Source organism: Ipomoea nil, unplaced genomic scaffold (genome assembly GCF_001879475.1).
Source record: "Ipomoea nil cultivar Tokyo-kokei standard unplaced genomic scaffold, Asagao_1.1 scaffold2480, whole genome shotgun sequence".
In the NCBI taxonomy this organism is placed as follows: domain Eukaryota; kingdom Viridiplantae; phylum Streptophyta; class Magnoliopsida; order Solanales; family Convolvulaceae; genus Ipomoea; species Ipomoea nil.
In genome coordinates, this window is record NW_017618908.1 from 825403 (window position 1) to 836901 (window position 11499).

At 33.8% G+C, this 11499-nt stretch overlaps 1 protein-coding gene across 2 annotated transcripts; it reads right to left on the minus strand.

Moving 5' to 3' along the window:
- Positions 1 to 1672: 1672 nt before the first annotated feature.
- Positions 1673 to 7669, minus strand: LOC109153232 (peroxisomal acyl-coenzyme A oxidase 1). 2 transcript variants are annotated; one of them, XM_019301087.1, is made up of 14 exons: positions 7424 to 7668; positions 6783 to 6891; positions 6619 to 6680; positions 6274 to 6483; positions 5910 to 5997; positions 5622 to 5784; positions 5051 to 5249; positions 4268 to 4465; positions 3759 to 3890; positions 3500 to 3620; positions 3211 to 3321; positions 3004 to 3073; positions 2214 to 2397; positions 1673 to 2127 (listed from the first exon to the last, which is right to left on the minus strand). In XM_019301087.1, exons 1-14 carry the CDS (start codon positions 7559 to 7561, stop codon positions 1918 to 1920), a joined length of 1995 nt encoding a protein of 664 aa, XP_019156632.1. In that variant the 5' UTR covers positions 7562 to 7668; the 3' UTR covers positions 1673 to 1917. The 2 variants fall into 2 exon arrangements, with proteins under 2 accessions (XP_019156632.1, XP_019156633.1); XM_019301088.1 differs by lacking the exon at positions 3759 to 3890 and having other exon boundaries at positions 7424 to 7669.
- Between the last annotated feature and the right edge of the window lie 3830 nt (positions 7670 to 11499).

Here is an 11499-nt window from a genome sequence, read left to right on the forward strand (position 1 = left end):
CTAGAATGAGACCATCTTTTTGTTATTAATGGGTGCATTATATTATTAGTCTCCACTTGTGTAACGAAAATGATTGGTGTACTATTTAAGGTAAAAATCTTGCTATGTGTCTTAATTTTTATTGGAGCAAAACGAGTAAAAAACTATAGCCTATTTTTATTTTTAGATGAATAATCAATGTGTGCCAAGTCAGTTGGGAGTAGAAATAGATAAAAAGTGACAGTATATATGTGTGTATCAGTGTATGTATTAATTATGTACATGTTGGTGATAACCATTTACTTCAAATGGTGATGTAAACCCTAATCATTTATTTGCATGATTCTCGTGTTAAAAGATCATGTTGATTCTTGTCAATATATTCTTAGTCTAGCTGTCTACAGAATTTTCTTAGTACGGTTTACTTCTCCTGTGTGGCGTGCATACCCTTGAATAATTAATTAGATGTGCGTGGTTTGCTTCGTAAAGTGGTGTCTTATACTTTGTTAGAGAAATATATATGGAGAGTGAGCAAATTATTGTGTGGACCATGAATATCAGGTACATTTTTAATATACTAGAAGTACATTATTTAATTTGTATACTGAAGATACATTATTTGATAGTATATAAAATAAAGTATTTTCAGTACTCAAATAATGTACTTTCGAAAAATGTACTTTATGTTTACAAATAATGTACTTTAATATATTAAAAATGTATTTTTTTTTTTTTTTGTTTATAGTCCATGTAATAATGATTGTGGAGAGCGTACAACGTAACTTTATAAAATATAAATATACTTACGATATTTTAAATGTTCCTAATAATTTTGTATTTTTTAAATGGTATAGACAAAATAGTTGTGCATACCATAAAAAAAAAAAGTACAAAATAGTGGGGTTTCACTGACAATACACTAATGTCACGTTTGATTCGCGAAATAGGCGTGGAATGGAATAGCATTTTCAGGAATAGACATATTTCTTTGTTTACTCCTGCACACAAAGGCCTTGTTTGGTTAGCGGATCCGCCAAAATTTTGGCGGATCCACCATTTTGGCGTTTTTCCCAAAGAAATATAACAATCCCCTAGGAGTGAAACATACCCTCCACATAAAATTTTGAAGGGAATGTAATTCATTCACAATTCTTAAGTTATCTAAGATTATCATGGATATTTACAAATTTTGTCATTTTAATTCTAATTATTATAACAAATACGGAGTATATTTTACATTAACTTATTATATATATCATTTTTAATTATATATTTTATTTTTTGTTATATCATGTTAGCTTATAAAATACTTTTTGTTTCGAGTTCAAGCTTTAAGTTAATTATATTAATTTAAATCATGTAATTATATATAATATCATTATCTTATTTATTTATTTTAATTATAAAGTTTATTGAAATACATAAAAATATATTAAGTGTCTTAAAATATGTTAAGTATATAAAATACTTCACACTTGAGCTCCCCCTTATCCCTAACAAACCCAAAAATCTTTAGCTCCAATCACCAATCAGGACAACCTTCCAATCATCTGATGGTTAAACAAAAGTGGCTTGTAGTGAACTGAAATGTCTTGTCTGAATTCTAGCTTCCAGAATTTTTTTCCTTTTCTTTAAAATTCATATTTTTTTTATTTCTCTAAACTATATCTTGAACCGCATAAACCCAAGATCCATGGGTATACTTTATTATCAAGACCAAACAAGTGAAAAATATTACTACTTCTTAAGTGCTCAGTACAACATTATTCTATTCCCTAAATATGGATAACTGCTCAATCATAAAACCTGTTACACAAAATGGGCATTATTGTTATATTGTTATTTTTGGTACAAAGTTTAAGTTTATTATAAGTCTATAATAGCAGAATGGTTTCCATTTATATAGTAACACAGGAGATATATTCGATGGCGCTTTGATCATAGTCTGGCGCTTCGCAGTTGTTGCTTCAGGAGCGGCCTGATGTATTCATGGTAGCCATCGGGCACGACTGTTGCGTTCAAGGGATCTTTCCAAGCCTCCTCGTAAAGTTTTGGGTATACATTCCCATCGTAGCGACCAAGAATCGAGCCAAGGAAGTGGTCAGTGTAGTTAAATGCATCAACGAGTGCAACAGCATTCGGGCGCACCTGGTTTGATATCACGAGTTTAGGAATATGAACCGGAAAAGAGTGGAAAGCCTGGCAGATAAGTTTGCAAATCATATGTCGCTAACCTGGGTGTACAAAGCTCGGAGTTGATCGTTGGCAAGCGAGGCCTGCTTTGGCGTTATGTAGCCGGTGGCGAGGAAATCGCCTTGGTGTTTATGGAGGAGGAAGAGAGCGTAGACACTGCAAAGAGCTTCCAGCTGCTGCCTCACCCCTTTCCCCGGAATGTCTTGCTGTAATTTTTCGATAAACCTGAACAATATAGAACACGGCTCTTGAACATTCTGTAACATGCTTAATATTAACAATAACATTTGCCAATGTAATGGCACCTCTGTTACCATTCCAAGTGGGTGGTCACAAGATCGAACCCCCAGTGGTGGTGGGGGCATTGATTCTTTGGGCTCAAAAGATTGAGAAAGTATAGAACAGATACAAAAAACTTTTACTTCCATGACATAAACCATGCAGCAGCAAGAGCATGACTCCGCAAATGATCACTATTGAAAGATGCGGCATGCTAAAAACACAAAGGGAGTGTTTGGTAAATAGCTGTTAGCTGATTGGTTAGTGGGTTTGACTAGTTGATAGCATTAGCTGATTGTAGAAAGATGTTTGGTAAATTAACTGTTAGCTGATAGCTTATTACATACAAAATGACTTTCTCAAAAAGCTAATCGAAAAAGCTGCTTTGAGCAGAAGCAGCTTTTTGAATTTTAGTGTTTTGGAGCAATAAGTTGTTACAAAAAGCTAATTAATCAAACACTTGTATTAGTTGTTTAACTAAGTCAAACAAGCCAAAATTGGCTGATAGGCTAACTATTTTACCAAACAGGGAAATTAGAAACTAAGGCTTACTTGGAGACGACAATTAGTTGGCAGTGAGCAACTGCTGCTTCTGCCAAATCAGCCGAGAGTTCAGCAAAACCTGCAGAAAATAGGACAAAGTAGAAAACGCAAGAATTCTGCCTTGTCAAAAATTGTCTAGAAGCACACAACTTGAAATTGCTGAATATTGAAAAGTAATCAGAATGAATAACAAACTGAATAGATAGAAATGAATACCGTCTTCTGGATTGGCAAACTTGCTCACGTTCCTCGCACATGAAATAGACATTCTTGCGGCCCTCGCTTCAAACGCCTCCAAAACTGCACTAGGCTTCAGCCAGTCCTTGGCTGCATAGCATTATTTTTTAGTATCAACTCACCAATTTACCGACTTTAAGTCCAGAGCATTCTGAAGAGCCATTCGAAATGGCGATAAACATGTACAACAGAAATGTACGCAGTTGTTGCAGTCGAGATTTTGTGAAAAGCTAAAACATGCTCTTATATCGAAGAGCCGAGATTTTACCTTGCTGAACATTGGAACGACATTGCATTAGATGCTCAATTCTCCCCATATAAGCTATAGTCCCCACAGGCTGTTTACCAGATCCCAGCTGTGAAACAGTCTTCACAAGAAATCGAGCAACCTGTACCAAATCACAATAGTTTAGTTCACGGGATTGTCATTAATGGATAGACTAAGTTCAAGTACGGACTAAATGCAGCAAAGGATAAACTTATATCCAACAAATATATGTATTTGAATAGAACCGGTTCTCACATACTTGTAGAAGTAACACAATATTATCTCCTTCATATGTACATGCAGGGACATAAACAGCAAATAATTCTGGAAGCCCACTGCTACACAAATATCCATGGCCTCCGCATAATTTACGGCATTCTTCAATTCCATCCTGCAAAATTCAATATTAATCATGTCAGGAAAATGTTAAAAATGATATTGACACAACGAACTTAAAACTGAACAATATAAGGAGAACAAGTAATCAAGAATAAGAGGAAAAGTAAAATATAACATGCCAAGGACTCGAGGAGTGTCATAATGACTTCATTTATATGTCAACCATTAAATAACTAGAAAATGCCTAGTCCCGGATCCCAGTAGAAGCAACAAAAATGCAAGTAGCATACATAATAGAGATACAGTAAATCATTAGCGACTCATCGATGCATCAAAATTAAAAGGAGAAAAGGCAAAGGAGAGAGTCGAGAGACTCAGTCCCATGGGCAGAACAATATATAACTTGTCAATTTGCCATCGATCACTTACAGCTGTAGCAGAAGTAGTCAAAGACTTCAACCCTGCAGTACATGCATGAACTTCGGGCAATGTCGAGAAGTCACCAGCTTGCAGTTTTTGGGTTACATCAGTGTACAACCATTTCAGCCACTCACCAACAAATCTGAAGGCATAGGCAGAAGCCAACAAAGGGAAGAGCCTACTCTGCTGTGTTTTATAGTCTATTACCTAAAAGTAATACAAGTATCAAAGGCATCAATTACCGACCTCCAGGTTAGTTCAAAATTAATTTAGTTGAACAAGGATGGAACAAGTAACTACTCAAAATAGTTTCCAAGAAAAGAACTCATTAGAGACGTGAGAATGATAAATACAGAATCCATAATTGAAAGTCTAAAAGTGTGTAAAACTATTTACAAACACAGCCAACCAGCATCTTAATCAACAGACTTGCCAAAACATAAATTAGATTTTCAATAGGGATTTTACTAAAACTACAGTTGATACATAGTAGTAGAAAAGTTGGGGGAAATTCAAAGGCATGTCATTCCTAAACAGAGATGTTTGCTTAAGTTTTTAGGACATAAACAGATACACATTTGTAGCATAAACTAAAGCCAACAAAAAGAGAGATGCTTCAAGAAAAACCGAAAATGGATTCGTATGTGTTTAAAAAGAATAATTTTGATTGGTTTTTGTCCTGTTAGGTGCTAGACCAATAGAACTAAAATACAGACTATAATGTCAAGATTTCCAACCTGCATACACTAAACTGTAAGTCAATTTTGATGCACAAATTTTACACATATATACCTGTGTTTCCTGTCCACCATCTTGCGAACCAAATTGTCTACGCACAGCACTATATCTAGTAGCAATGCATACCGCACGGGACAAAGCAGAAGAAGCATCCGATACAATGGTTTGTCGGACAAACACCATAGTCCCATAAAGAATCTGTCGAGGAATATCAGATTGCACATATTTCCCCTCTCTTGTAACTTGTGAAACCCTGAGCATTCCAACAAATAAAAATCATTAAAGCCTATGTTAGGAAGATCTATACCCTGATGATAAAAGCAGAGTAAAAAAAAAAAGGTATTCTAGCAGTGTAGTGTCATCAAATTGAGTTTAGTAAAAGGCCCTCTATGCATTCAATAGAGTTGTTTTAAAGTGCTTCTCACAAAGAAAATTACTTATGAATTTTCTCACTCAAACTTGAGCCATAAAAACAAGCTGTACATGTAAGTAACATTCTCATTTCTCCCCCCCCCCCCCCCCCCCCCCCCCAAATTTATGGGGGTTAAGAGTTGCAATAAATTGCAGAGAAAGAAAATTAGGATTGCCACAATGATTGTAAAAGAAATTCATGCATTTTACGTACCTCATCAACATCTGATCTCTCGGAATACGCACGTGATCAAATCTCAACACCCCATTGTCCATGGTGTTATATGCACCATTTCCAAATTTCATTCCAATATCTCCAACAGTTATACCAGGAAGGGGTTTATGGTCCTCCAAGCTCCGCAGTTGAACAATAAATCCTAAAAGTATGTAAGTAAACATAAAGAATTATCATGTAAGAGATAAATGTTCTCTTACTTCCTATATGTGTTGTATTTATTAGTGCCATTATGATATGAAAAAACATTTGTCCTTAACTCCTTACCATGAACCCCATGGTCTTTACCCTCTGTTATAAGACGAGCAAAAGCAACAGCGTGGGTAGCGATTTTACCCAATCCACCAGGCCACCACTGTCAAGAATACAAAACCAGAAATTAGGGAGAAATCAACAATTGCATCCAAGATTAAATTGAATTGCAGTTAGAGAATTAGTTTATATGGTTGTTAACAAATCAATAGTTCAAATGATGCTTCATTTTATACTGGGTTAGTAAACAGATGAAATAAAATTAAGATAAATGTTTCCCTTGAGAATATTATTTTCTATAATTATAAGCCTATAAACCTCAAATTTAATACACAAATACAATCATAGAACTATGCCAGAAATTGCCTGGACATCTCACCTTGCTTGAAGTCAACGTAGGACTATGAATAATAAATTCATCTGTTTGGGGATCAAATGTGGCAGTGGTTTCTAGGCCTTGGACATTGGAACCATGGCCAAGTTCAGTTTGTGCGTAGCAGCCAATTATTTGCATCTTGTAGGCCAACGGCAACCACTTCTGTTGCTGTTCCTCCGAGCCAGATCCTTTAATAACTGGAATAAACATCGCCTGCAGAGGAATCGTAAGTGGTTAACTACAATGTTAAAGAAAGCATGAATACAAATTAAAAGAAAGGCAACACATTTACACAACAAGTGAATAGAGATGCTTGAAAACAAAAAAAGAATCAGTGAAAGAAATTACCCAATGAAGATCTGTAAAAGCAGGCTCGTCTATATAGACCCTAAGTTTAGTTGCCTCTTCCTCTGCAGCAGAAATAATAACATCACAAAATGCCAACTTTAAAAACTTTAAAAGTGATCACAGCCTACCAATAGAATAAAAGAAAAGTAAAGCAACAACCCTACCAGTAAGACGGAGTTCAATGATCCGTTTCCATGCATAAGTTGCCTTCCTTAAGGTATTTTTAAACAGCTCCTTCCTAGGCATCGTGGTCCTGCCATCCTTACTGAAGGCCTAAATCCACATTCAAAATGTAACAATAATTGGAAAAGCAGAAACACTAAACAGCTAAAAATAAAATAAGAGAAATCAAAGAAAAAAAAAAAAAAAAAAACAGTTTTCCAAGAATTCAAGTTGACCTCTTATCTGCTCACCTTCCAAAATATAAAAAGGCTATAAAATCAGGTATGGTACAGTGACAGTTAGTACTTTCTACGATTTCAATCAGTACTTTCAGATATACTTCTAAAGATTCTAAATTCTCTAGAATCACAATCTAGGGAATGTTTCCAGGGGATACACAAAAAAGCATCCATAATTCAACATCAAACATCACAGCTTTCATCCTAGATTCATATAACAAGCTAATCATGCTCCAAAGCAGCTCTCCCAAAAGAAAAATTACCAAAATTCATCCCCACCCCTAATTTCCCATGGAAGAAACTAGCAAATAAATGACCGTTACACCAAAATCACACACTGTCCTAAGCTCGATTCCGCCGATAAGTAGAAATATTTGGAGAGATAAGAGCAAGAGAAATCGTACAGGGTCACTTGCGACGAGCTTGGAGATTCGATCGGAGAGTTGGAAGGCGTGGCGAGAGCCGGCCCAGACGATCTTCATTTCGTCAACGTCGAACTCCGCCTTCCTCCTCTCGCCGGCTAAGTAATCCACTCCCTCCATGTTCCCCTCGGCTCAACCACCACACACCAAAATTGAAAGAAGTTTGAGGATTTTGTGCAAGGAATTGAAACACTTTAATGGCGAAGATATTTGTCTGCCTGCTCTGCTTAAAATGACGAAGAAAAAGCAATAACAAAAAAAAACAAAAAGGAAAGTATATAATTATTAAAAGAAATTTCTAACATGTGGATTTATATTTGGTATTTCTTTTATATTTGGATTGAGTTTTTTTTTTTTTTTTTTTTTTTTTTTTTTTTTGATAATACATTTGGATTGAGTTAATACTCAAAATAATGATTTCTCTCAATTTTGTGACTTTGGTAACCTATGTGTTTTTGCACAATTTCGTGGCTTTGGTAATTTAAATAGTGAAACAATTAAGTAATTTCAATATTACCAGGACTATGTGGTCCAATGGTATCCGGGTTGGACTTCCATTTGGAAGATTATAAGTTCTTTGTGTTTCAGTAGGTTGAGAAAGTATATGAACAGATACTACAATGTAATAGAGCCAGTAACTTTCAAAAAAAAAAAAAAAAAGTAATTTCAATATTAACATTTCTTTACTTCTCGACATACAAAATGTGAAATTTTTCTTTCTTTTACGAATTACTCTCAATCTTATGAATATAAAAATTTAATTAGCAGGTCTATGAATAATTCGTAAAAAAAGTGAGATTTCGCATGACTGAGAGTAAAGAGATGTTGATATTAAAATTATATAAATGTCCTTTTATTTAATATCAATTTGACAAAATAATAACAAATGAAGAATTAAATTGTGCAAAAATACAAAAATCAGAGACTATATTAGATTATTATAGTCGAAGACCATTTTGAATATTAACTCTATTTTGATATATATATATATATATATATATGTGTGTGTGTGTGTGTGTGTGTGTGTGTGTGTGTGTGTGTGTGTGTGTGTGTGTGTGTGTGTGTGTGTGTGTGTGTTCCACTAATACAAGTTACTACGCTTTTATCGAGGCTTGAATCCATCACCTCCAACATAGGGAAGCAACTGGGTACCATGGGACCACAAGGTCCTTGGTATGTATCCTCAAACATTCATGCACCTTGGTGCAATTACTTATAACTATTTGTGCAACTACTTAGAACTATAGTCTATAGGTGCAATTACTTAGAACTATAGGTGCACTTAGTATTGATGCTCAGTGTAAATTTTACTTGCACCTATAATACATTTTACATGCACTTGTAATACTTTTTAATTGCACTTCGATGTTCAATTATTTACAAAAATGCCACCGTATTTTATTTAAAAAATCAGTGTTTCTCATCCATTAGATCTGGACACGTGGACGGACAGAATCCATTCCTATTTCGCTCCTGGGCGAAGCATTCGCATGTGAGTGCGATTATATATATATATATATATATATTTTTTTTTTTAACATAAATTTTGGCCAAATAATTAGCGCGACTAAATATATAGATTTCAAAGTTGAGCATCAAAGATCATAAATCATGAACTTTAAAAATCATTTGATTTTCTTGCATTAAAAAAAAAACAAATTTGGGTTAAGTTTTTTTTTTTTGATTAATTAATCTTCTTTTGATTATTTAGAATAAAACTTAATATTTTAATTATGCTTTTGCATTATTTGAATGATTTAGGTTATTATTGTATTAATATTTTTTTGTATGTATTTTTATAATTGTACAATTGAATATTACTTTATAAATATTATTTTATTATTTTTTTTTATCGAACAAAATTGTTCTTACATCATTGTCGGACTTGCGCGACCTAACTACAAAGTTGTTGGTCATAAATACAATTACACTTGGACTCTAAAACGGTACAACCATTTTTCAAAGAATTGACAATGTTGACATCTCATTAGCCCCAATTGAATAAGTTTACACATAGGATAGTTATGTTGTGCATCCGTATGCACCATGCATGGTGCATACAGATGCAAAAACGACGTCGTTTTATTAAAAACGTGCATCTCACTTAAAAAAAAAAACAGGTTCGATTCCCCTCAACAGAATTATGTTGTTCATTCATTCTGGAATTTTAGTTCAAAGATTCTGGAATTTTAGTTCATTGATTCTGGATTTTTAGTTCATCGATTCTGGAATTTTAGTTCATCGATTCGGAAATTTTAGTTCATAGATTCTGGAATTTTAGTTCATTCATTCTGGAACTTTTAGTTCATAGATTAGATTCTGGAATTTTAGTTCATTCATTCTGCAATTTTAGTTCACAGATTCTGGAATTTTAGTTCATCTATTCTGGAATTTTAGTTCATATGTTGTTGCTGGGTATCGAAACTGATTTTTTTTAAGTGAGACGCGCGTTTTTAATAAAACGACGTCGTTTTTGCATCCGTATGCACCATTATGCACAACATAATTTTCAGAATATTATCAAAGCATGAAAAACTTCTAAAGAAATTTGTAAGTTAATTTAATTTTTACTATATCATTATAACAATATCTATTGTGACCATATATTTTGAATTATTTATTATCAATTGACAGCAATTGTCATTGACAAATTCTCAAAACAATTTGTCTGAACAACGAATGAAAATTAAAAAAATAATGATTTCATTATTGTTCGTCAAAAGTATGTAGACACTTTATTACTCTTATTAAATTAAAATAAATTAGTAGCTACAACAAAAAATCATACATATGTATTTAATTAATTTAAAATTAAATGTCTATTATGCCTGTATTTTTTAAAAATATTCATTATAAAAAATTTAATAAAAAGATATATAATTTCATTAGGTATATTATCTTTATTTTCTACAATTCAAAGATTCCTTACCTTCAAATTTATTAATTTATTATACACTACATTGTCCATTGTCTTCTTTTTACATCATCTTGTAATTAAATATAAAAGTTATAATACAAAATATGTTATATGTATTTATTTACCAAGTATTTTATACAAATATAATAAATATTAATATTTTGTTCAATATTTTCACATGATAACCTACCATACACATCTCACAACACAAAACATGTAGGGGAAAAACTACCACAACAAAATATCAATAGGTGCTTGTAAGATAAAGAGTTCATAGTACAACTAAGATTACAATCATATACACAGCAAGGAAAATCTAAACTTTTCTACACTATAATCTCATTGCACGATGTATCGCTCTATGCTACCAGTAGCTAGCCTTCTTAATTCACAAGGTACGGGATGGGATGAGCCTAAGATTCTGAATACTTTTATTAATAGAGATGCTAAGCTGATTTTAAGTATTCCCATATCTAGCCGCAAGCCTATCGACTCATGGTATTGGTTTTGGGATATGAAAGGTGAATATACTGTCAAATCGTGTTATAAACGATTGACGGGGTTACTGCATGTGCTAAGCCATGGTCACGAATTTGGAATATTGTTGTGCCGTCAAAGGTTAAGCAGTTTTGTTGGCAGTTGGCTTCTTCCTTTCTACCAACCAGAGACTCCATACAGCATAAAAATATTCATTGTTCTTTACTATGTCGTATGTGCAGGAGAGAACCTGAAAGTGCTTGTAATATGTTTATTCAGTGCGCCAAGGCTGTGGAAATTTGGAATAGACTTGGTTTACCAATGGCTAATCAATCTTACGGTAATGTTGTTGATTGGTTTTTCGATTTCATTACTTGTTTGAGTGGGGATATCCTTGCTAAGTTTGCTATGGTTTGTTGGGGGATTTGGTGCAGTAGGAATGAGTTTGTATGGAAGGGGATTGCTCATGACAATAATATAGTTTTGCGGCTGATAATACTGACTGCACAAGAGCTACTTCTACTGGCAATGACCGGTGGTTTAAACCGAAACCAGGGAGGATAAAATTGAACACCGATGCGTCGCTGGATATGAATAACAATGTTATGGGCTTGGGTGGGGTGTTACGTGATCATCAAGGCGAATTTTTGGCTGCAAACAATAT

Excerpts from the sequence above, each read along its gene's own strand:
- LOC109153232 (XM_019301087.1), bottom strand. The coding sequence starts at position 7,561 with ATGGAGGGAGTGGATTACTTAGCCGGCGAGAGGAGGAAGGCGGAGTTC. Across the intron at positions 5,250-5,621 it reads AGAGATCAGATGTTGATGAG|GGTTTCACAAGTTACAAGAG; the intron begins GTACGTAAAATG and ends TGGAATGCTCAG. Across the intron at positions 2,128-2,213 it reads TCCGAGCTTTGTACACCCAG|GTGCGCCCGAATGCTGTTGC; the intron begins GTTAGCGACATA and ends ATATCAAACCAG.